The sequence below is a fragment of the Manacus candei genome, unplaced genomic scaffold (genome assembly GCF_025592945.1).
Source record: "Manacus candei isolate 608988 ecotype Guabito, Panama unplaced genomic scaffold, ASM2559294v1 h1tg000037l, whole genome shotgun sequence".
In the NCBI taxonomy this organism is placed as follows: Eukaryota; Metazoa; Chordata; class Aves; order Passeriformes; family Pipridae; genus Manacus; species Manacus candei.
The window spans coordinates 3,874,971-3,902,021 of NW_026138085.1; the positions used below are offsets into that span (position 1 = coordinate 3,874,971).

Consider the following 27,051-nt stretch of genomic DNA (forward strand, 5'->3'; position numbering starts at 1 on the left):
TTCTGTGATTCTATGAATAAAACCTCCTCAGTTCTTAATTCACTGCATGGCTTTTTCTGGGGAACACAATTATTATTTTTAATTCAACTTCATTTAAAAAAGCAATGAAAACACTACTGCGAAACAGATAAGTAAATGGATCCTTGTTTTCCCAGAAGGCAATGAAATGGGCTCAAAAATTAATTTCAGTAATTGATTGGGAGACTAGATTTCCTGTAGCACTCTTCCTCAACCATGAAGCGAGATGGATGTCCCCCCCTTCTTGACCCCAGCCCTCAACTCAGCTGCAGCTTTCTGTGTGAGAGCAGAGCTGGGTATTTAAAACAACAATAATGACAAAGCCTGTGTAGTTTCTTGCCACATTTAGAGCCCAGAAGGGAACGATTGTGTTTCCCATTCCGTGGTTCAGTCTGTTCCATGGCTTCGCTCCCCTGCAGTTGGGTGGCTCCGTGAGATGAAGTGGCTGTAGGAGAACGGAGCCACCTGCACTTCAGTCCCATTCAAAATTGTTATGCCTTGAAAGGAAAACATTTTTGGAGGGGGAAAAAAAGAATTAAACTGTAATGGGATAGTTGTGTTTTACGGTGTTTGTATCACAAGGTGGTTTTATATGAACATATGCTCACTGTGTTTGTACAGCAAGGGATGTTACACAGTCCTTTTAAACAGCTACATCGCTGCATCATTTGAAAATTTCCTCAGAGGAAGCCCAGATCATGTAAATCCTACATGGATATTAAGAAGATCCTGTGGAAGATCCTAATTTTATTTTAAAAAAGACCCCAGTGTTTGTGCTTGGATCTGCAACGTTTTCTTCCTATATAAAATAAGGATCTAAGTCTGAGCGAAGCACAGAGGGATTCTCAGGCACTCAAATATATATTATGGGATTAATAGAAATAGTGAAAAGTTGATTATCTAGGTGCAAATTTGAGAATGGCTTTAGTATAATAGCTTTGAGGTAGGCAAGAATAAAATCTCTTTTGTTTAAGACCAAATGACCCAGGGAGAGTGTGAGAGCAGCAGCAGAAAAGGGCTGTGAGATGATGGTCTCATTTGTACAACTGATTTCTGCTATGGAATATCATTTTCCTTCACATTTTTTTCCCCTACCAAAAGCCTGTGGGATCTAATTTTGCTTTTGTTTACCCTTTAGTAGTCCCATAAATGTCAGAGAAAGAAATGGGAGAATTCCATCTTCATGGGGAAGTAACCTCTGCTCCAGTCTTTTGTGGTTTGGTTGTTCTTTTTTTTTTTTTCAAAGCTCTTTTTGGAGTTATTTTTCCAACTCATTGAGCAGTAGTACAGTAACACTGTGAAATATCTGTACACAGCTTGTCTGAGGTGCATTTTCACACTTAGAATTCTTCTTCCTTTCTCCTGTTTTACTGGGGAAAGTGAGGATTTCTGCGTTGTTCTTTTGAAGGAACATAAGGCTTTTTGAATGATCAAAATAATTGCTGTATGTGAAGTCTGCATCAATATTCTGTCAATCACAAGTTGTTTATAAGGCAGTCATAGTATGTTAATACTGGAATATAGAATGATGCTTTTCCAAAAAAAATAAAAATTAAAAAAAAAAACAACAACAAAACCAACCCCCCAAACCCTAGAATTTAAAGAGAGAAGCTAATGGGCTGTCTGAAACTGTGGTGTGGGGAACAAGAAATCTTAAGGCAAATGGTTTGCATTAAGATCCCTGTAAGCAGCTCTTGCTGCTTTTCCAGGTGCCCAACATAGGAGCACCCAGCCTGCTTCTCGGGGCAGCGAAACGAGGCTCTGTCATGCATATTAAAAATTGCTTGTCATGACGTGGGGTGGGAAATGGCGCTTTTTGGTGTGAAAATTAGCTTTAGAAATGAGATCGATTTTTTTTTTCCCCTTTTTATTTCTTCCTTCTGCTTTCTTTTGTGACCCCTCGGTAGCCCCTGTTGGCGAGTTTCACCCTTGAACCCGCTTTATTTTGTATTTCATTTATATGCTTAAACTCGGGTCGCATGCAGCAACAGCTATTGATTAGGTCCTGCTTTTAAACCCAGCCTTACAGGGGAAGATGCTGCCAGGAGGTCAAGTGCTTTGCCTGGAGTGATTCACTGAGTGGGGAAGGGGGGGGACGACTCACAATTACCTGAAGCCTTTTAGCGGGGGTTTGTTGGCGGGGATGGATTTTTTTTTGCTCGGATTTTAGCTCTCTGCCTCGAGCTCTCGTTGCAGTTCAAAGACGTGGTGCTCTCCCTTGATGAGGAGCAGCTGAAAGCGTAATTAAGGGTTAATGTTCAGGCGGGTGGGGTGGGGGAGCAGCAAAGCTTTTGCAGTGAGTTGGGCAATAAGCAGCTCTCTCAGCCTGAGAAGGATGGGAGAAATGTCCTGGGAAGCCAGTTGTGCAGGTATCCTCTTTACCTACTTACAAAGAAATCGTTGCTTTGGTTGCCAGGGAGAAAACTTCAGGGCAGGGCTTTTCTCTGGCCGTTTTATGTCGGCGCTGTCACATCTCAGCGGGGAATAGATGTTTGAGGTGGGGTGTAAAGGGTCAGGTAAGGTAACTGGTGTGCTCTTGTGATCCAAACTTGCTGCCCAAACCTACCAGGGAGGACAAGTTTTCTTGCACACCACTGCCTTTTTGTCATGATAATCCTGGCAGAGGAAGCAGCTTTCTCTGCTATGAGTGTTTTTATGGATTGATATCAGGGAAAATATACTCATAGAAGTATGCCACCTGGCAAGGAAATTTCAAGGCCATATGGATTGAGTTAATTTTTAAGTTTCAATCTTTAAGCTTCAATTTTGTAAGCCTTGTAGAATCATTATTCAGTGGCCAGTAAGCAAATGAATCAATGTAAGTAATGTAAGTGAATTAACAGTTCAGATACATAAGCATTTGTATTGAAGAAATCAATGAACCTGAAGGTTCATGTTAAAATATTTCCTTTTGAAATTATTTCCTTTAAAAATGTAAAAAGAAATAGCAATTTGCTGAGAAAAATTTTTGTGCCTGTAACTCCTAAGAAATTCTGTATATAAACCTGCCTCTGCAATATTTCCTGTTGATGTCAGATGTAAGGTGCACAAATTATTTAATAATACCAACCATATTTCTAATAGTAAGCCATCTTTTACCTATATCTATATTTTTGTTTTTAAATTGGGCATGCAGTTATTTCATTATGCTGTTTTTACTGGGTTTTAATGGAATAATTCTTTCCCACTTCTGTTCACTACAAGTCCTACATTTATAGATAAGTACAGACTTCTAAGTTGCTCAAGTCTCCTGCAAGATGGAATAAATCCCTTTGGAGGTGACCTATCGTCCTGTTTTTGCAATGTCTATTGTCTTGGAGATTATGGTTGTCTCTTGATACTTGGATTTCTGAACTGTGAAGCTTCAGATCCAGAGTCAAGTTATTCCTTGTCCAGCAGTTAATGTCTCCAAGTGATTAGTGATCCAGAGGGAAAGCTGAAAAACAGGCTTCTCCACCTGTTAGCCTGATTTTCAGTTCTCCCCAAGAATTAAGGTTTTGTGAGGATATCAGATATCAGTAGGGTTCTGATGATGTTTTTACTTTCAGGCACTGCAGGTCAATAAAACACTAGTGCTGTTATATGTGTTTTACCTATATCTTTATAAATGTGCTTTGTGATAATAGCAACATCATCAGTAACTGTTGCAGTGAGTGGTGTTCAGCACTTTTGGTATAAACTCTCTCTCTTCTGTGTTTAGATGGGTATTTACATGTCCCAAGGCCAGAGAAGCATATTTTAAATTAGAAATTATGTAGGTTAGTGGAACTGGAAGGGACACATTCAGTTCCTCATGACACTGCTGACAGCTGAGCATCTGTGGGGTAGAGGAATAAATATATTAAAGGTTGAGGGACTCAAATGCAACAGCCATCACATAAATGGCAAAAATAGATGGATGCCATTTGCTTTTACGAATTAAAAAAATAGACCTCTGCTTTCATGTAGGGGGTAAGAAACTCCCTGGTGAATATGAACAAGAGTTGTGACATATGCTCCGTGTCCTGTTCTTGAAGGATATGTGGTAGTGCCACGTTGATTTGGTGAAACATTGTTCAGAAAGTTGAAGATCTGCTAACAAAAACTGAACGTAGCGATCCAAACATATTGGGTGCTTATGGTTCATATGGGCGTTCAAGTGGGAACATTTGTTCCCAAATGCTTGTAAACATAAATCTGCAGGATGGATTTGCTGTCCTTACCCTGGGTGACAAACGTTTCACAGTTGACGTGAGTTTGGCTGGCTGGAAAACACTTAAAGCAAAATGGCTTTTTTTTTTTTTTTTGTCAGCTGCAATCCAGTTTGCTGTTAATTCCATAACAAAGTATTTAAAAATGGATGCAATTACTAGGTGCCCAGATAACTAAGAACATTATTTTTAGTTCCCATTTAATCTGTCAGGTAGTTGATTTATTTCTGGGTTTTCTTTTGATTGACTTTTCTTAAAGGTTCTTTTCTTTTTCTGTCTAGAAACTAGTTACTCTTTCCAAACCCTTCTTGTTCTGGTTGGTTCTTAAGTGCTTTGGGCTTTCATTTGTTATGTGCAAGTGTTTCATTGACAGCACAGGTGAGTTTTGGAAGTGTTCTAGACCTGGTGTAGATTTGGGAAGAGGGCAACACAAGTCACAGAGGCATAACTAGTGGGACATCTTCTTTAGAAATATGCCACAGGATGATTCATTTGGATATGGACAACTACTGAGGGAGGAAGGATAGATCTTCAGGTTCACATGTAACTGCCCCACAAACACTTAATGTCTGTGGGTGGGCTCTGATCGTGGTGATAATGAGGAGTCAGCTGTAGGCTGCCCTGCCCAGGACACTTGCACGAGGCTCTGAATGCACACAGAAAGGAGTAACAGTAGCAAAATAGCAGATTTTACTCATTTGAACCTTTTTCCAGTAGTCTTAATCTAATGGGAGTGTTATTTCCTTACTTATATATGAGTGTATGTATATGTAACTACCTAAGTTAAATATATAAGCACAGTAAGTGCCCACAGAAGTGCAAAGTAGTATTTTTATGAACTTAGTACAAATATAAATAAATATATGAAGTGCACAACAAGAACTCACCCTTTCAGTGAGGTTTTTGTAGCAGAAGCGGATAAGGCAGAAATCCAAAGCACACATTATGTTAACTTATTTGTTTGAAATCACGTAGGAGAACAAGCAAATTTGTGGCAATGAGGTACAGAGTCAGACTCGAAGAAGTAATTCCAGTGGGACTTTGGATGGGGAATTTGAATTCATTGCCTTGAGCAGTGAGAATGAAGTTTGATGTAAATGCCTTAAGAGCTCAGAAGGTTTAGGCTGAATTCGAATGTTTCTCTCCCACCCTTAGCCCCAACTCATCCAAACTCACCCATATGATTCTCTAGGATTGATTACAAGTCAGCCACACATCTGGCTTGCAAAATGAGATGTGATGCTAAGAAATGACAGATAGAAAGACTTAAAATCAGAGGGTCAGGGCACTGCATGTGCGTTGCAGCAACGACTGGAAAACAAATTTCAAATGTTGTAAGTATCTGTTGCCAGCCTTGTTTTCTGTCAGTAAGAGGGAAACAGCACAAGAGTGTGGTTATATGATGTTATATGTGGTTATATGATGTACTTGAGTCTGCTGCTCTTTCTCAGCTGGCCTGAGAAATCATGTACCTGCAAAGCATCCAAACAGGATGAGGAGTCAGAATTTGGAGCTGCATGTTGTTTAGGAGCATTTGTATGTTAAAAACAAAACCTCTGATAATACTCAGACAGGTCCCCAATTAATGACACAAAGCTATAACTAAGCCAAATGACTCCTTGTCTTAAAGTAATTAAACCACTATTTTTATTTTTTTATTATTATTATTTTTCAGTGGCCAATTTTACAGCAGAAACCACTAGAATGAGATAAATTCCATGTCTCAAAAGCGAGCTACTGTTGCCTGATCAGTATTGGAGAAAAGGGGGAAAACAAACAAAAAAACCTGGAAGCACAGCTCTTACACCCCTCACCTTTAATCATCTGGAGTGGCACTTCTCTCCTAAAATCAGAGCCCACAGCTGTGTTAAAGATAGAATGGCCTGCTTTGAAACCCCTTAGAAAAACTTCTGAACCTGTGTTAAGCATGATCAGTACTGGAAACCCCTACCAGAGTTATCTAAAACTAATGTAGCATCTTGAAATATGTAGTGTTCATTAACTATGCTCTGGTGGCTGTGGGATATAGTTGTTATTTTAGCATCTCTTAAATGTTGAGGAGCTGAATAGAACCCTACTAAAAAAAAAAAATAAAATCCCTAAAATGGGGCACTGAGATATTCAGAAGTGCACTTCCTTCTCTAGCTTTAGCTGCTCTTTTTTTTTTTTTTTTAAACAATCTGATAAACCAGGATCCAGTTGAAAATTTATTGGTGTGTTATACTAAGAAACTACCATTTATAAGTGCAAGCTTATATTCATCCACAAAATTTTAATATTAATTTCACAGTTAACAAAAAAAAAAGTCACCAAAATACAAAAACCTACTGGTTTGCCCAAATTTACCAGCCATGCAGCAAGGCTGACACTCTGCCATTTGCTGGTTTGGTATTACTTCCTCCTAATTTGTCTCTTAAGGGCTAGAAAATACATATCTCAAGTCACTGTATGACTGTGGGTGATAGAATTAATCTAATGTACTATGGGATTTCAGAGGGGACAGATGTCTGGAGATCAAATGTCCAGATTTCTTTTTGCTCTGTCATCTCCCCTAACCGTGTAAAACAGGCATTGCTGGAGTCCAGGTTCTGGCACGTTCCCCTTCCCTGTCCTGCCAGGGGTTCCCTTCATTCTCCACCACAGACTCTGCCCCTCAGGTCATTCTCAGGTTTGCTCATCAAGTCAAAGCCTCTCAAAAGCAGGAGAGCCGTAATTTTCCTCTCAAACCTGATTTTTAAAAATTATTAATAATACAAATGTGTAAACAGTAAACCACCAAAGTTAATACAGCTTTTGCTAAGCGACCCTGTTAAATAACCAACCTGGGGGCTCCTGGCGAGCTCTGCACAGCCCTGGGCAGAGCTGGGCACACAGGTATTCCCAGGGAAGCCCTGCAGTGGTGTCCTCAGAGCAGCAGGAATGTCATCCACGTGCAGAATGTCTCCTCTCCTGTGCTGTGTGCAGAACCAGAAGGGCACTAACCCTGCCTTGCATCGCTCCAGTTTCTTGCACCCCTGCGAGCCCATCTTAGAAATACTGGTAGCTCCAAACAAACCTTGTCTGTTCTCTGACAACTGGCAGCTGATACACTTTTTAACAGGGAGGGATGAAGCATTCTGTGCCTTCCCTTTTTTAGGTTTTGGTTGTGTAATGAATTTGTTACGGCACGGAACACACACACGGAATCATTTTCAAGAAGAAAACCCAAATCCCGGTTGATGCCCCCGCATTGATCAGCTGGAACAGCTCGCCTGTGGGGGCTTATTTGTTTTGCCTTCACGAATGAGCAGGGCTTATGTGCTGTTAGTTCCACATAAGTGATGCCATGATGGTCCTTGAGCCTGTGTGAACACTGGCCTTGCTCACAGAGCACGTGTAGTCTCGTGCTGTGGGCACTGGGATGAGGTTCTCTGGTGTCCTCAAGGCACAGCAGCCTGGGCCCTGTGGATTCACTGCACCTGTGTCTGCCTTCCCCTCCCTGGAGAGGAGGAAGGAGCTCAAGTTTTGATAGAAACAACAGCCACAAATGTGTAAACAAAGCTCAGGCATCGCTGCAGGTCAGGGGTGGGAGGTACCACTTCCTTAGGGATCCCATTCCACCTGGGATGGGTGGCTGTAACCACCTGCACCTTCTCCACCCCTCTTTGTACATTAAAAACTTCTACTAGATGTAGTTTAAATATCTGATTTTTTTCTATATAAGTGCCTTGGTTTCACATCCAGTTTCATACTAACATCCCAAATGATGTGAATCCCTATTAATATTCCTAGTCTGATTCCCTGTTATGATTTCCTATTAATAAGGTAACTTGATTAGTAACATTTTGGAGGTAGAACTTTTCTTTACATTTGGTATTTGATACTTGTGAACTGAAAATAACAATAAGTAAGAATTTAAGGAAGTGCAAACCTTCTAAAAGTGTAAAAACCACCACATTAAATAACTTTGGTGTTCTCGAACACCCATTTTATCTTCCTCATTTCTTCCCCTTTTCCCCTTTGGGGCTATGGCAGAGGAGAACAACAGATGGTTATCAGTCAAGAGTAACTAAGGAAACCACAAAACCTGCCCCAATTGCTATGGAGACAGCCATTTCTGTGCTTGGTATGCACTATTTGTTACATCAGCAACCAGAGAGAGTTAAAAAAAGAAAAGAAAATTCTTCTAAAGCACCTGATATTGAAAGGAAATCTTGGGTTTATGTGTATTTGTCCTTGTGGGAAGTGGCAGGAGTAGTCTCCATGTTCATTTGCCACTCAGGTTTTGCTTTAAGCTGATCTGATGGCTCGTTTTTGACAGCAGCACTTTGATTTGTGAGCTTATGTAATACAAATACTCAGAGTAAATATTTAATACTTTTGAAGAGTCTGCAGAATAATTATTTATAAGCAACTCTTCCCCTTCAAGTCAGGTGTCCCTCCCTGTTTGAATTTAACAACCTGGCAGCAGAGGTCGGGTGTGAAAACTGAAGAATGTGACTGTGCCCAGTTATTTCAGGCAGATGAGCTGTTTCTGCACAAAAGCTTCAACCATGGCTTTTGGCAAAACCACATCTTTGGGAGACAAAATAAAAGGAATTTTGGAACACATGTAAAAATCTCAGAGGGAGAGATTGCAGCTTGATCACAGCAGCTGTATCATTTTTTTCAATTTTCTAATATAAGCAAGCTCTTATAGAATGGTTTTAATGAAGCATCAATAGAGTAAAAATTAAATGTGAAAAAATGCCTTAAAAGCCACTTTGAAAGAACTTCATATTATTTTAGTGTAATTGAATTTAATACTACTTAAAAGAACCATCTTTTCCCATTTATTGGGGCTTCCTTATCAATTAATTTGAGGATAAGGACTTTAGATTGGTATGTGAGAAATTTTACACAGATGTGTTGGTGTCACTATCCTTTGAGATTTTAATATTCTTAAAGTTATGTTAAGACATTAAATGTTATAGAGTGTATCTAATTCTTACAGGTTATTAAAGAGCTTAAGTATGATAGTGTAAACTTTACAGGAAAGGGATGGCAGAGACCCAGCAGTCTGTATTAGAAATGAAATGGAAAAGGTTTGGGAAAAATGTTGTCCAAGCAGAGGTTATTTTGGAGATCTAATTAACAAAATTAATTCTTTTTCTAACAATGATTCTATAATAAGTTACAGTGAATTTGCCTTCCTGTGAAATGGCTGTTGACGATTCCTTTAAATACTTTAGAGATACAATACCTTTAATATGGATATTTCTGGTTAAAAATGTAAGTCTTTTATTAATGAGATAATGGCTCTTGCCTAAATTCAGATCTACAAGGGTAGATATCATCTATAACAGTAATTTTGTATCTGTAACTGCAGAACCTTCTTAAAGCTGTTAAACCACTGCTTTTTTATGCTAAACATGTGAAATGTGAGAAGCAAAGAAACCTGAACACTATTTATTATGTTACTTGTTACTGCAGGCTTTTATTTCAATATTTAACTAGATTTGGGGCAAAATATAGAAAGAGGTTATAGTAATTTAACTACTGTCACAGTATAATTAAACAACAGATTAGCACTTGAGCTCTGTAGTGGCCTTGATAGTGTTTCAAAATAGAAAAAAAAAATCCCTCACTGAATAAAGTACAAAACACTGCTTATATAGTTCATTATTGTGAAATGTTGATGCTTGAAGGGCCTGTTCTTCATGAATGTGAGTGTGGCTAATTGGAGAAAAAATACTGAAAGCTCTAATATAGGCACAGGTTAGTTGATGTGCTGTGAGGAAACCTTGCTACTAATATAAATGTAGGGTTTTAAACACTAACTGATTTTTAATGTTAATAAAAGATGAGATTATTTCAGTTTTGGAAAATTTCACCCTGCATGACTTGAATTCTTTAATATTTTAGAATAGTTTTATGTCTTAAAAAAAAAATCTTAAAGCTAGTAACATGATAACAATTATATCAGCTTTGTTGCTGGGGATTCTTGTCTCTCAAATGCATTTGAAAATTAAGTATTCCTTATTGTTGTGAGCAAAACCTTCAGGGCTCAGTATTTAAAGGATTATTTCAAATGGCAAAAGAATATCAACATTGTAAAACCCTATTCCTTATGAATATTATTGTAAATGTAACTCTTGAGTTGGGTGGATAATGCACAAGTCTGGATGGATAAGCTGGAGTTATACTCTGTCAGGGAAATGTTTTAGACATTTAAAGTGGTGTCTTGGCCAAACCATAGGCTCTCCCATGACACAAATCCATTAGGACACATTCCTCATTTCTTAGAAAGGTGATTTGTATCCAAGTTGTTTTGGTTTTTGAAAGAAACATCAGTTTTAAGTTCGACAGTGATCAATCAGTTGCATAAAATTTAGTCACATAATTCTCCTGCTTTTTAGTAAAAACTGATTGCAGGTATTGAGCCCTGCTTAGAGGCAGATCATAATATGTGTGGCTTTATGTATTACAGCTCTACCCTGTGAAAGATGCTTTTTCCTCTGAATGGTTTCATAAATTCTTGCATCGTTTATAAGCATTTGTCTGTGTCACACTCCACCTAAATCCCATTTGCCCATTCAATATTTTCCTTGCTTGAGTGCTTTGCTCCCTTCTCTGAGGTCTTCTGGTATTGCTCTTTGTTATCTGTTCCCATTGTCTGGTTGCTAATTGCCTGTCATGGAGATCTGGGATCCCTGGAGCCTCTTAGGTGAGGTCAGGGATGATAATTCAATCACAGGGAGCTGCTGGGTTTCCCAGGCTGGGATCTCAGCTCGCTGACATTGGAGCAAGGACCTGTTCTGGACATGTCACCAAGTCCAGTTCTTTGTGTGTGATCCGTGAGAGACTTGGCATTTAACCCAAACACTTTCACCCAAATTAAAGTCAGTTATCCGTGTCACTTAGCAAAACTTGGAAGTTCAAAGCTTGGTGGTGTTTATTTGTTTATGCCTTCACTTGTATCTCTTGTAACTTGCCACTGCCTGGCTGTTTCACACAGCTCAGTGATTGTGGTTTCATTCATCCTTCAGCCTCTTTTAAAAGCAGTGGCTCACTTTTTCAGCGTGAGAACACTGTTTCCTTCAGAGGCAGTTGAATCACTTAGTAGTATTAGATAAAATCTGAGTTTACGGCTCTATTCCTTCAAAAGGCAGTAAAGGCTTTATTCCTTCAAAAGGCAGGAGTAAATGGAGGTATGAAAAGTGATTTTGTCCATTTTAAAATTGCCTTGAATCTGAGTTTTTGTCGTCTGACCCTCAGTCACCAATACATTGCACCTCTGTGTACGTAACATCCTGTTTGGAATCTTCAGGAAAAGTTTTCCTAGAACAGCTATGAGTGCTGACAACTAGAGGTGGCATTTAAATCTGAATCAAGGCTTCTACTGGCCAAGACCATTTTCTAAATTTCCCTGTAAGCCTGGAGCAGCTGACCTGTGTCTCAGGTAGCTGCCTTGTGCTCTGTGTGTGTGAGTGCTCCGTTCAGAAGGCAGCGATGGAGAAATGGGGACGGTGTCACCTGTTCCTCAGGGAAATGTCTGTGCCACCTGTTCTGAAATATTGGCTTTTTTCCCTTTTTTTTTTTTTTTTTCTTAATTTAAGTCAAATTTTTACTTTCTCTGCATATGGTTAGTTTTATTCAGGTAAGATGTTCCTCTCAACAAATGTTAGGTGTGCTTGTTCTGCCCCTCGTACAGCCTACCCACACTGGGTGTGTGATCTGGCTGCTGGCCCACATCACAGGGCCTTTATTTTGTCTTCATGGGTGTAAAAGTATGTGCTGAACACCTGTCTTTGCCTTTCTGTAAGACTTCACCTAAAGTTTTCCCAAATCTTTAAACTTAACACGTTGCCTTGGAAAGAAGAAAGTGTTTAGATTTTAAACTCTCAAATCTCTAGTCTCGACTGAACCACTCACCAGGGTGTTATACAGATGCATAGAAATAGGATTTCCATCTTTACACATGGAGAAATAAATAGGGAGGTGGAGGGTCTTAAAACAAGCCATGGCCTGATTTTAAGACAACTAACAGTGCTGTTCTTTTTGAGAAGAAATTGTCATGCTTTGCATTAAAGGCACATGTGCAAGTGTTGGTGTGATAGATATTAGGAGACATGAGCTCTGGGACAGAGGAACACTAAATGTGTGCATCTCTCCCAGAGACTCTGCAGACTTAGTTCATGGGCCACAGAACCAGGGTGCCTCACTGATGAATATTTTCCCTATTTACTGCCCATCCTGCTAAGTGTGTGTCTTCTGAGCATCTGGAGGTTTCCCTTGCTGTGTCCTGAGCATCGATCACACAGACTAAACCTGGTTGTTAGCACCAGCATGACTGGACCTCTGGAAATATGATTAAGATGATCATTACGCTTCTTCAGCAAAAATCAATCTGTGAGAGTAGTGTTTTTTTAGAAAAACCCAATACCCACATAGGAAGCCCTTTAATCAGAAGGCTTTGTGACTAGCACACTGGGTTTATTTGCTTATTTTAGTGTATTTGACAGAAAAATCAATATTATAACTCAAATAAAAATACACAGTATACAGTGCTTCCCGTAGGAGAGGGAGAGGTGATTCTCAAGTTGAGCTCTCTCTTCATCATGCTAGCATGTGCCAACTTTATGCTTAGTAAAGCTAAGTGTAAAATACTTAGTCAAACAGTTAAATATAAATATAAACATTAAATATAAACATAAGTCATTACATATAAATATAACAGTGATATATTGAACTCATTTGGAGTTTATTCCTCTTGAAAATGTGCCATCCTTTCTGTTTGAGCCACAAATTTTTGACAACCCACTCAATTAAACAGGGATATCAGAAGAAGCCATGCAGCAGCTGAAGGCCCTCACGGCATTAAAAAATATAGAGGTTTTAGCATCTTTCTTAGGTGGTCAGAGAAACAGAGAGAACATAAATATGTATGTATACACATTTACTTACACATGCACATATACTCTGCATGAACTCTTACAGAGAAATCCCTTTGGGATGATTGTTTGTCCCGCTGTCTGTCGGTATAGGAGACATTGCTGGAGTTTTGCCAAATTCACAAAGGTCTCCAAAGTTACAAGAGCTATGAGAAACCCTAGTTGGGCTTTGTGCTTCCTAAGCTTTTTAGTAGACCTTAGAGTGTCTATGGGTTTTCCTGTGCTTTAAATCATAAAAAACATGCTGTTCATTGACACCACACTACAGCACAAAGGGTGAGTTTCCCATAGGTGTCAAATATATACATACTCAAGATGTTCAGTGTTAGTAGATCAAACTCAGTCTTTAAAGGAATTCATAAAGATTGTATTTGCTCTGTCTGTGCTCTGTTGTGTAGTAAGATGACAAATCTCTATGTAGACCAAAAATTAGATGCAGCAAATAAATGAAAAGAAGTTGGTCAAACTATACAACTATATTATACATGGGTGTAATATATTTGCTATATTTCCATATATATATATATATTTAATAGAAATCAGGCACAGCAATGCAATCTTTGAATCTTTGTTCATAATATTTACATGCACAGTACAATAGATCTCTGCTTCACCACATCTAAAGTTTATGCTGTGCAAAGGGCAATGTCGTATAAAGTCAGGAGCTTGCCTCTATTTTTTCATGAAATGCAGATATTTTACTTAGACGTGGCTAGATATGTAATTTTATTTCTTTAAGTGTAAAATTTAAGGGATCAGATGTCAGAAAATGTAATCACTGAATTTTAAATTCCAACTGTAATTTTTTTAAGCAAAAGAGACAGATGTAGCTGCACTGCTGTGTCCACATGTATTGCAAAATACATTTAAATCATGCGCATACAGGGAGACAAATGAGAGAACTCTGCCATCCAAATATTAAATTACACATTTTGAAGCAAAATAGTGGTTTAAGTGTACATGTGTATAATGCTTTTTGTCACTGGGATGCTCTCCCTGATGCAGTTAGACAGGATCTGTATTTAGTCAGAAATCTTTCAATAGAACGGGCTACCAGATGGGACCAGTAACAATGCAGAGAGGCATCGAACCACCACAGACATTTGGTGCTTAGAATAATAAAAAGACTATAAAATTAGATTAGTTGAGTCTAATTTGGAATTGGTATATTCCCTATGCACTCTCACAGCTCTTGGGTAGATAAAGCCTGGAGATTTAGTACTGTCAGGACAGAGGACTCCAACTTCCAGTAAAAGAAAAAACGGCATTCTGGGAGGTCACAGAGGGCAGCACAGTGACCTGCAATGATTTACAGGCCTTTAGCTTAATGAAATTGTTTCAGTGACATGACGGTAAAAGCTCATAATGGATTGGATGCCCTAATGTAATGAAATTACTCCCTTCTGCCTTAAAAAAAAAAAAAAAAAAAAAAAAAAAAAAAAAGAGAGAGAGAGAAAAGAAGGAGGAAAAAAAAAAAAAAAAGGCGCAATTAATATTTACTGAGACCTGCCAGGCTTCAGTGTGCGGCATCGTGCAGCGCTGTCAGACAGCCGCGAGCAGAGCCCCAGCAGCAGCGTGGCAGCTGAGCAGGCGCTGCGAGGGGGTGGAGGGACACCTCGGTGACGGGGAAGCCCCAACCTGGCGCTCTGAAACAGCTCTGCCCGTTCCCAGCCTTCATCCTCCTTCTCCCTTCCTTCCTGCAGGCAACTGGACAACAACCAGATCAGCTGCATCGAAGATGGAGCCTTCCGAGCCCTGCGCGACCTGGAGATCCTGTGAGTTGACTCGGTGCGCGGTGCCGGGGCGCTGGGGGGGCGGCTCTGCCCGTGCTGCAGTGCTGGGGGAGTCTGGGGGCTCCCGCCTCGGCCCCCCGGGGCAGGTGGCAAAGCCAAACCTCGCACTTCCCCTCCGGGCTGGGGTTATTGCTAATTAAAGCACAATAGACGAGTTCTCCGCTGCCGCTCCTGAGGAGCAGAGAGATTGCCGTGCTCGCTGCTGCGTGGAACAGATGGGCTTCAGCAGCATTCCAAGTGCGTCCGATGTGTGTGTGCTCTGCAGCCGCTGACCTGCCCGGGGCTGCCTGATGCCGAGCAGCGCATGGGTAACAGGTTCGCGAGGAACAATATTATGAGATATCTGACCAGTGCCCTAGACAAAAAGCTGTTTGAAAGGTGTTCTGTATGTAAGAGGGAGGAGAGACGGGCGTTTGGCAGGCTTGTTCAGTGCAGTCATTGGCTTTTGGGGAGGATCCTTCTCTGAGGGCTGAAATAACACCACGTTGTGCTCTCCATGTACCACAAACTTTACACGTCGGCTGTTAAAGCTGCAGCACATACCACGGAAAGAGAAGCAAAGGCTTTGACAGTGCAAGCTGACTCTAAGAGAGAAGCAGCATATTAGATTTAGATTACAGTCGTTGTAATGTAAATCCAGTATTAGCCAGAACTCTGTATCTGAGCAGATAATTTGCTTATTACTGATAGTTACTCGTTCACTTAAAGACCTTTTCTGGAATAGGTTTTCACTGTGTGAACTGATATAAAGCTTCTCCTGTCACCTCAAAGTTAATCCTGCGAAGCTGAGTGTTAATACTTGTGAAAGCACATAGTTCTAAGCTGAAATGGAAGGGGCTGGGGGTAACACACGACCCCTCCAAAATTGAAACCCTCGGCATGTGACCTGGAGTTGGTGCTGGACCAGCAGTGACACCCTAGACACTTAAGTACAGCAGGAAGGCCTGCCCAGACTGCTGCAGAGCTTGCCTTTAAATTACATGGGATGAAACAGCAAATGGTAGGTGGTTAAAATAAGCACCTGCCTCACACGCTCCTGGCACCTGGAGGCTCAGCAGAGGCACGACATTGCCTTGGGCTCCTGAGAGCAGGCAGGGCAGTGGGTGTATGGGATGGGCAGTGGGCTGTATGGGATGGGCACTGGGCTGTATGGGATGGGCACTGGGCTGTACAGGCAGAGCACTGGGCTGTATGGAATGGGCAGTGGGCTGTACAGGCAGAGCAGTGGGCTGTATGAGATGGGCAGTGGGCTGTATGGGCAGGGCAGTGGGCTGTACGGGCAGGACAGTGGGCTGTACGGGCAGGGCAGTGGGCTGTACGGGCAGGGCAGTGGGCTGTACGGGATGGGCAGTGGGCTGTACGGGATGGGCAGTGGGCTGTACGGGCAGGGCAGTGGGCTGTACAGGCAGGACAGTGGGCTGTACGGGCAGGGCAGTGGGCTGTATGGGATGGGCAGTGGGCTGTATGGGCAGGACAGTGGGCTGTACAGGCAGGGCAGTGGGCTGTATGGGATGGGCAGTGGGCTGTATGGGCAGGGCAGTGGGCTGTATGGGATGGGCAGTGGGCTGTATGGGCAGGGCAGTGGGCTGTACGGGATGGGCAGTGGGCTGTATGGGATGGGCAGTGGGCTGTATGGGCAACCCTGTGCCACACACCACAGAGGGCTGAATACACGTGTGACAACACAGGGAACTCTTGCCCAAGGACTCTACACACCTTGTGCTGATGCTCAGGGAGTTTTGTCACCAGTGTCAGCACAGCTCAGCAGTCTGAGGGACCTGGGAGTGGTGGCTGTGTCTGTCAGGGCCAGCTGAGGTGCCTTTGGCCCCTCTGTCTCCCAGGCTGGGACACTGATGTGGGTCAGATAGTATGTGTTGCTCAGATTGAGTTAGCAGTAGGTTTCTGACGACTTTCTTATGTGGGAACTTGTGCTTTCAAGAGTATTGTTCGCATTCTATATTAATAGCACTTTTCAGGAAAAGTAATGCATTACCACTATGAAGTTTTACTTGTCTGTCAGATTGAAAAGTCTACTGTGTAGTGAAAGAAAGGAAGAAAAGAAAAAAAATTAACTCCTTTAAAAATTGGCCTTTTTTTTTTCCCTTTTTTTTTGTTATGGACTGATTTTCCATATCTGCAGAGAGTGAATCAGTCCTCCCCTGACAGCAGACTGTGCTATAACTTTCACTGAAATAGGCTGGACAATAAATGGAGGCTTTTTCTGTAAAATCCTGAGTTCTGCAGGCTCTGCAGAACTTGCTGGGAATGCATCCCTTCTTCCGAAGATGTAGGAAACTTTGAGTTAGTTTATTTACCTCTTCTGCTTTTAATTGGTTAATTCTGTGCCAGTTATTTTTGGGTGGGAGAAGAGGAGGATATATAAAATACATCATAATCAGTTCTTCAATGCATTTTTAATTTCAGCACAGACACACTGCTACAGGAAAAATCAATCTTAATTCTAAAAGATGAGAAAATAGATTGATAATATCTATTTCTAAACTTATTTTTCTTGCAGTCATAAAATGTGAGTTTTATGCTTCCAATGTAATACGATTTTTTTCCATGTTGTTCTTCAAAGTCTGAACATTTGATCTCTCTATCAAAATAAATTTGCTAAATGCCCTAGAGAATATCATATCTTCAGTTGTAAAATAGTCATAAGTGCTAAAATATAAAATGATCTGAACCATCAAAGAACCTTAACAAGTGAAACCGAATTTCATCATTTCAGATCCGCCGTGCATTTTGCGCAGATGTAGTTTAACCTATAATGCAATATGGAGAAAACATTTAATGATTCTGGCAAAAAAATTAATTATTTGTTTGAACAGTTCGCAAGGGTGCCAAATAATGTATTTCCCCTTTATCTTATCGAAATCTTGTGATCTTTCTGATATTGAATATTTCCATTCCTGCATCTTCTTTCTGCGCGCGCCGCCCGTCTACGGAATTCTAAATTCTGTAGAGAACTCGGGGCAGCAACGGAAATGCTTTGCATTACTCAAAAAGTAAAACTAAGAATGCTTTCTTTAGAAACACTTTGGTTTCTGGATCACACTTCTCACTCAGGTTGAGTTCCTCAAAAATCACGAGTGCGAGGAGCTCTGTGGTTCAGTAGCCGTAGGAAGGGAAGGAAGTTGGGCAGTTATCCTTCGAAGTGAAGAGCCTGCCATGGTCCATGTTATTTCTGTTTATTCCCAGATTGTTTTCTCTTACTATTTTTATTTTCTTGTTTTTGTTTTATGAATGTGTTGCTGTACCAACAAATAGCACAGAAGTAGAGATGAAAATGACACTGAAATTTGTGCCTAATTTCAGTAGCTGACGTGGTGCAGTGAGTTGTGAACGTCAGCTGCAGCTTGGATCAGACCAAGGCAATGCAGCTCCCAGTGCAAACACAGGCTTTTTGTCACCTCTGTGTTCATGAGCCTCCATGTTTGGAATGCCATGGAAGGTGTCCCTGATCCTATGGTCTCACCTAATGCAGGTGCCAAGTGCTCCTGCTGACTCTGAGTTTTGGGTTAAAAGATGCGAAAATGTTGAATATGGAGTGCTTTGGTGCCTTCTGTGGATTGTCTTTGTCCCTGCAGCAGGGTGAGAATGATGCCTGAGAAATGACATGGAGAACTGACACACTTACTTAAACATCCTTTCCTGCACTGGGACTGGTTTTGTTCATTTTTGTGTCAGATTTTATTCACATGAAGGTTTTGTTTTCTATTTGTTGATAAAATAGGGATTTTTCATCTTGACATACTTCCTTTCCCCCTTTTTATTAGATGAAAGTATATTTCAGTGGTTTTGGTCTTGCATTCCAAGACATAGAAAGGTGTGTGTGACAACTAGAACAAAAATAAAATGTAAAAGGTGCATATATTCATAAATGACTGGCAAAAGCTATTAACTATCTTATGACCTGTTGGAATAGAAATGTGCGGAAGAGTTGAAGAAAACTGGTGTGAAACCTTCACTAACTAAAGCTTTTTTTAGTAGGAGAAGGTTTTCTGCTCTGCTTAGTTTTTACTTATGTCCCATGGCAAATATCTGGCAATAAGAGTATTATTGAGAAATATGTATTAGTGTAGCCGTAAGCATGATTAAAAGTTATTAAAAAAACTCCAAAAGGATTATTAAGAAAAAAACCCAACAAAACAACAAAAAACCAAACCACCCCAAAGTAGTCTTCAAAATGAACTTGGTCAGTATTCCTTATGGTGTGTGACCATATCGTTCATATCATTGTAGATTAGAAATTAGTCCAAAGCTTTATTTCCAAATGTGCAATATTATAAAGGATAGGAGATAAAACTCTTTGAGAGCTCAGAATTTCACCTCCAGTCCCTTAGGATACATGAATAAAAGGAATTAATTTCAAGGTGGTTCAACAAGCTCAAACTGGATAAAGTAGTAATATCGAGTGACTGAACACGCTATTGTCATTAGACTGGAAGAGCTGAACAATTTTTCTCAGTAAGAAACAGAACTCAATTTAGCAAAAACCCCTTTAATTTATTTATCATTGTTTTGTCTCTCTGGGGTAGCTTGAAAACTGTGTGGTGACATGGCAGTTATAGCATGTGGACAGCACAGAAAGAATTACGAGTCACTGTTGACAACTTAGGTGGAGTATTTTCTTTATGTTGTAAAAGCTGTTTTTGCTCCTGCTTTATAATGATAGCCAGAGGGACTGGAGGTTGAACACATTCTGTTTGTTGCACAAGATTTTATCCTACCAAGAGCTAATCCTGGGAGGTCTGCGGGTAGCATTCTATTAAAGATGGCAAATGAGTTCTTGCTGTACAGAGCTAGCACAGAATGATTTGGGGGGTTGTTTGTTGTTAGTCATGTTAATTGTAGGTCTTTCATGTAATAGCACTGTGTCTGAAAATCCTCCTTCCTGAGCTCACCTGCTTTTTGAAGTGAATGAGCATCGAGTCCATAGCAACAAACTACACACGCAGGGTTCCACCGTTCCACTTCGGACACTTCAGCGTGAAAAATCGTGGCAATTCCTTCAGAAATAATATTGGAAAAGTACAAACAGAGACATCCAAATATTTGTAACTTCAATTCCAAATGAGCCCTAAATATTTTGTCTTTAAAAAGAATTATTTTTTTTCTCTGATTGCAAAACATAATAAAGGAAAACACGCCACCCTTCCATCTGCGAAATCTTGAAACGACAATGGTAGGAGTCTTAGAAATTAAAGTTGTTGTGTCAGTGTTTGTATGTAGAAGCTTATATCTCCAAATATTTCTGCCTCACTCCTATTCCTGCTCCATGACAAACCCACAGAAGCCCGGAACTCCCAGGGCTGCGCTGGCGTTTCCGAGCTCTGCTCCGGCCCCGAGCCGTGTTCAGCGGGACACAGCACGATCTGTCAGACCAGTCTGGTCTGCAGCCCCCAGTTCTTTGCACTGTCTGACACATCCAGTCATTGCAAGCATCTTACCAGTGGAATAGGGTTATTCCTGCTTTCCTCCTTTCGATCCAATGCGTTGCTGTTATAAAAGATGACGCTTTATAAAAGATTTAGTCCATGCAATTTCTGATGGAGGTGTCATGGATGAAGTGTGCCTATAATGCTCACTACCTTTTGTCATAGCAAACTTCTAAGAACTTTTTTAAACAGAAATTAATATTTTGTGCTACAGGCACAAAATTGTTCCTAGGGTTGCCTCTGTATGCTGAACAGTCAGTTATGTAGTCACTTTTACTTATTTGCAAACTGCTATTCTGGGCATGTCTTAACTAGATAGAAGATTTTTATTTGCTTTCCCAACCTGGAGAGACAGGGAATGAAAGTCATGACATAATTCTAAATATATGAGATGTCATTGCTTAATGAAAGCCTGAAAATGCCACACAAATGTGATTTCCTCCTCTATTTTGCTGGAAATTATGGTCGGTTGAGGCAATCAGGATCAAATTTGAACTCTGTAAATTGTGTTCCTATAACTGATACCAAAATGGCTAAATACAATAATGAAAATGAGAATTCTATCTAAAATGATCTGCATAACTGGTGTATGTATTCATACAGTGAAATTAAAGTGATGAGGGTTTTGGTTCAGTTTTCTTGTGGGTTTGGTTTTTTGTTTTTTGGTTTTGGTTTTTTTTTTGCTGGGTTTTTTTTCTCTTACCCAAGGTTGTGTGTTAGCTCAAATTTATGTAAATTAATAAAGTAATTTAAAATCTTTATTTGACTTCATCAGTCAACATGTAAATAATATGTGTAGTAAAAAGAAAACTGAAGGGAGTAACCGCTGGCAGTGTATGAGTAATTGAAGTATCTATCTGGCAGGTAAAATTAGTTGATAACCAAGGAATTTGACATCTAAGAGTATCCTCAGCTTTCTGTGTTGAGCTTGTCTCACACACAGATTATGCCAGAGGAAGAACAGCAGTTGGCAACTGAGAAATGGTGCGCTCAGAATACAGAGGTGTCAGTGGGCAAATGGAAATTTTGACTTTTCCTTACTCTGTTATTTATTAGACTGCCCTGGAGTTTATACCTTTCCTGTTCTTCCTGTGTCGCTGTAGGTCTGTAAGGGAAGGAGAAATGCTCCTGAAGAACCTGGCTGCTGTTATTACAATTTCAGTTATATAAATCAGGGATAAGCTGAACTGCAGAAATGCCTTTTTCTGGTGAACTTTTAGAAGGGTACTGCCCCCCCACTGGACCCCGGGGAAATGAGATGCATAATCAGCGTAAAGAATTGATGGAGGGGAGATGGGGTGCTTACAGGGTTGCTTGATAAGAAATGTTTTTATTTGCTGATGCATGTCCGTGGGAGATGTGGTGTGGCTGCTCGAGATGTGGAAATGAAGTCTGAGATAACCTCTGTTTGCAGCAGATTACAAATGGGAGGTTGGAAGTACAGCATGGTGAAGGGAACACTGTCCAGATGGCACCGTGGTGACAGGCTTTCTATCAAAGACCAGCCGAGATAAAATAAGAGTGGGTAAAAGAGGGTCTCTGAAAATCACTGGTGCCTGTTAGAGATGTAATGTAGCTCTCTCTTTTATGGGGAGAATATATTTGCATAAATTCCTTGATCAATGGTTTCGCTAATCCTGCCGCATTCCGGGCATGTCCTCGCAAATTGATGAACATTCCTCTCGATCCTCGGTGCGGGTCCCTAATTGTGTTACATATTTAGAAAAGATGGATTTTTTCCCTTCCTGGAGCATATGTAGTAGTTGAATGCTGTGCTCATTCTCCTTCCCTGCCCCATTAGGTTGGAGGGTTTTTTTCCCTTTAAGAATAGCCTGGAGCTGTACCGGCTGCAGAACTTATCAAGATAAGAGCAGTGCCAGGTTAGAATTATTAGTTTCATGAATCACTGACCAATATGCTTTTTGAAGAAGCCCAGCCTTTATGGGTTGTGTGGTTTAAGCCCTTCATTGGTGCTGCAGTCACTGCTCCAAGAGATTCCAAAGTCAAAACTCCAGGAGACACAGAGATTTCTGGCAAACCTTCTCTGCCATGATATTAATTGTTTCATTTGCATGCTCTGCTCATCTTGTGACCTGCCCTCCCTCCCCTTTGACTAATATAGTTTCTTCATCAGTAATATAAAAGATGTAGAACAAGCATTTTGACTGTTGAAAGTCGAATGAATGTGAACGACTTAATCCAGAGGACACTCAACTGTGTATTTAATGCAGATGTGGCTCAACACCTTAACCAAGAGCTGAGCTGAAGACTAGGATGGCAATAAAACTCCTTGCTGGCAAAGTTGAGGTGATGACACAGTTCTGAGGGAACTTAACGAGTTCAAGGCAGATGAACAGTCATTTTATGCCGTCCCTTGCAGTTCGTTGTTTATAGGACTCCCCAAAGCAGCAGGATGACTGAGACTACGGTAGCTGGATGTAATTCTGTCAGCATCAACAGCCTCTTTGGCTGGGGGAGCAGGCTACATGTCTCTGTAGCACATGATATCCATGTCAGATATCCCAGAATGTCCTCAGCCCTTCTGTGACACTGTTCGGGAATCCCCTCTTGCTCCGGGGTCAGTCACCACAACGGGAAAAAATGAAATTTCAAAAAATGTTTCAAATCACTTAATGGCTCCCTTCTTTTTTTCTGTGTGCAATCAAAGGCACTGTTTATGACCTAAACATTTTTGTCTTTCTCAGAGGTTGCTTTTGTCCCTCTACTGTGCTAAGTACAACAACATGGACAAAGGCTCTGAGCCACAGCCAGTCTTTATACGAGGGAGGACTCAGAAGTCTGTTTTTCTGGAAAGAGAGAGTAAGATTATGATGGGAGCTCCGTATACCAGCATTGCTGAGCTCCCAGTTCAAGCAAGGTGTCAAATATTTAAACTGTACCTCCAGAGATCAGGGTACTATGCATTAATTATTACTGGCATAATCCAATGTTTTAGGCTGGGACAATAATATTGTGCCTATAGTAAATTAGAAATCAAATCAGTAATGTGTAGATAGTTAGCTTGGAAGGGAGGTAGATAACTACAGCTGCACCTGAAAAACAAAGCATTGGTGGAAACTTCTCATCTAAAGATCAAAATGTGTCTGTTTTTCCTGCTGTTCACAAGGTTATGCATATAATGTAGGTATATATGTGTGCAAGTATATGTGATGACAAAAGCACGCGTGTTGTGGTTAAATCAGGAAAAATAATTTGTAAAACTTGAAAAAGAAAGACATATGAATAGTATAAATAGTATAAATTAGACTTTATTTATGTAACATACCCAGTTCTGGGTTTAAGAAAAAAAATTAAGAGCTGCTTTAAGGGTGGACATATAAAACATTGTCAAAGTAATTTGAAGACAAATAATCACAATTTCTATGTTAATTAAGTTATCGTAAATGAAACAATTTCACATTGACTGGTTCGATATTTTTGAAGTGGAATGACATTCCTTACGTTTCTGTTTTGGGGTGAATAATCCGAATGCATTGGGTTTGGCCGTACGAGTGATGGATGACCACGCTTGGGACATCTGCAGATCCTTAGAAACAAATTTTAAGGTGCTCTAAGGTCATCCGGAAACCTTTGCTGTGATGTACCATGTTGCCCTTCAGTGTTTTAGAGGTATGAGAAAATAGCTCAATCAGTTGGAAAAGCATCAATGGCTACATAAAACCATCGAAGGAAACAAGGGACAGTCGTGCCATTAGTTCCTAAAAATTGCACACATCCCCTTGTCTTCACAGTGCTGGGTGGGGTGAGACATCAGTGGTCTGCAAGTGCCAGACTGTTGCTCAGAGTGGGATTTCTTTGAGGGTAAAGTAGACGAGAAGCCGATGGCTGTGCTGAGGGGGTGTAGGAGCATACACCAGCAAGGCCTCTGTTCACCATCAGAATCTTGGGTTGTGGCTGACACCCCAGGGGCTTTGCTGGGAGAAGGGAGTGTGGCGGAGCAGATCTTGCTCGTGGCTCTCAGCCTCAGCCTTGGCTCCCGCGGTCGATAAATTGCCGCAATGCAGCATCTCTGCGGCGGCGCCCGAAGGCCGCCGAGGAGCCCCCGTTGGTGCAAGAGGCGGCCGCGGGCTGGGCGGGCTCTGGGGAGGGGGTAGCCCCCGCCGCAGGCACCCCCACGCTTCCTACTGGCTCCTTGGGCAATTTCAGCCGTGTCTTAAAAGGGTTGGGTCCATTCCGTCTGCGAGACACCCCCGTCTGCCCGTCCACGGGTAGGGCGTTAAACCAGGTGAGGCGCTTCACTCGCACTTAGGCTGAAACGGTTAGGACAGAGCATCCACCATGGCAGGTATATTTTATTTTGTGTGCATGCAGATATTGCAGAGATACAGCCATGTATGGACAATGTCTGACTCCTTTTATTTAGCTAATGTAGAATGTTCCTGAACAGATCGTGAGCGCGTCGAATTTTTTTCTGTGTGTGTGTGTTTTATTTTGCGCTTTTTCGCTCTGTGGACTGAAGGCAAGTGAAACGCTGTGAGTATTTGCTATTCCAATTGTTATGGGTTCTTAGCTGTATTGCATAGGCATGCATGAATATGAGCAGGTAGTGCTGCTTCTTCATGGGCAAGTGGTGTTTGGGAGAAATGTAAAAACTGGAAAGATAGGCATTTTTAAACATGTTGACCTTTTTCTTGTGTGATGCACACAAGCGCTGTCTAATGTCTTATTAAAATAAAATCCTGATGGAAAGCAGATCCCTTTCCAGCTTCACCAAGAAACATCTAATTGCCCTTGTCTAGAAACTACGTGTAGTCTTTGTTCTTTCAAAGCATTTCTTTCCTCTGTAAATGTAACTTTTCCTTAACAACTGTTCGTACATGCAAGTCTAAATTCACGGGGTGTGTGTACATTCCCTATTTCATTCATGTGGATTTAAATTAGCCTGTATATTAGCCTTACTTTCCAGCATGTGTGATTTGCAGGTAGAGGCATCACATACTATTAGAATATAAAATTATTCCACAAATATCTTCTGAGTGTCTTGCATTTTGGGGAGGCAATTCTGGCAGTCAAGGTGAAGCGTTCTCTCTTTGAAAGATTTGGTTCTTTTCCTTCCTCTACTGTCCAAAGAAAGCCAAGAATTGCCTTTGCAGTTCAGTGCCGCACCATGCCCGTTGTCCTCTTGCTGGAGCTATGGAAGATCTCTTCCTGCTGCTCTCTCCCAGTGGAAATGCCACGGCCTTGGGAGCTGAGGGGCAGCTGAGACACTGAAATCAGAATAGCTGATCTGGCCAGAGGAATAAGGAGCATTATTTTACCTGCAGGACCTGGTAGTTCTGCTGTTGGGGGAAAATGCAGCTCAGAGGTTCTGTCAGCCCCGTGCATTCCCATCGCTCGCCTCATACATGGCATTAGTAAAACCTTTTCACTGATGCTCAGGCTAAACTGCCACCAGTGCCGTGCCATTTGCTGTGTGTGCATGTACCTGTCACACGTGGGGCTGGTGGCTCGTCCCTCTTTGTTCCCAGTGGCCAGCCCTGGACCTGCAGCACCCGCAGTCCCGCGGGCGGTGCCGCATTGCGGCAGGAGCTGAGGTGGCCACAGGCTGCCACGACAACCAACCCAAGGAGACCCAGTGTTGTCACATAGCCCCTTCCATGCAGAAGACCATTTTTATTACTTTTTCTAGCTTGGAAAGGACAACTAATTTCTGTGTACCACTTGGAATGGCTTTTCTGTCCCTGGGGTGTGACACAGACCAGTATGAAAAGGTTATCGTGGAGGGGGAGGCTGTCAGAGCAGAGGCTTTTGCTGTAAGGCTGTAGCATTAAGGTTGCAGTGTACTGAGGATGGGACAAGTTAAAACACTCTTTTGAAGAATGGCACTGTTCCTTTCTGATCCAAATTTAATCAGTTTCTTTAGAATTTCTTCTGGTGGAGTCCTGTAAGAAAACTGTAGCACTCAGCTGACTGAATGCTGAAACCTTTTACCCTGGAAATCTCCATCATTAAATGCCTTCAGCCTGAACAAATGACCGAAATTGCTTGCTCCTTTCAAATTATGGAGTTGAACCGTGTTAGTTTGAATTGGATTATGTTTATAAGGCTGCTTCAGCTTCAGAAAAGACTAAACTGAAACAACTGTTCAGGCAGGGACCTGAGAAACTGTTTTATTTTGCTGAAGAACTGATGCATCAAAATTAAGGTTTGTATAATCTGACTCTGTCTTGTTGATTCTTTTTCATCTTTTCCATAAATGCTGGTAGGCTTTCAGACCTCTGTATTCATTGAGAACCCAGTCCAGTTTGCATTGATTTTGTCAGGAGTAGCACAGAATCCATAAACAACAGTACCTGACATGCATTTAGTTGGGTTACACCAAGAGCCACGTTTAGTATGAGACATCTCTGTGTAACCTAAAAAAATAAAAATAAAAACGTATCTACTTAACAATGAATTTATAGTAAAGTAAAATAATTGTATTTATTTTAAGTTTAATTATATTAATTGATTGCACAAGAGATTTTCAAACAAATCTACAAAAAAAAGTAGGGTACTTGGAATGGAATACAATTATATTTTTGATTGCTGTGGCTCCTGTGAAACTCTATGCCTAAATAAATAGATTGCAGTGACTAGACTCACTCCCTGCTGAAATCAGCAATGGGACTTGCTTTGACTCCAGCAGACATTGGTCTGGGTATTATGACAATTGGACTCATTCCCAGTGGTT

General features: G+C 41.1%; 1 protein-coding gene across 3 annotated transcripts in view; it reads left to right on the plus strand.

Annotated features, from left to right (window-relative positions):
• Nucleotides 1-27,051, plus strand: part of SLIT3 (slit guidance ligand 3) — a 477,653-nt gene that overhangs the window by 249,163 nt on the left and 201,439 nt on the right. For all 3 annotated transcript variants that reach the window (XM_051793681.1, XM_051793682.1, XM_051793683.1), the window contains one exon: nt 14,824-14,895. In XM_051793681.1, the coding sequence (XP_051649641.1) occupies nt 14,824-14,895 (72 nt within the window). The remainder of the gene's footprint in view (nt 1-14,823; nt 14,896-27,051) is intronic.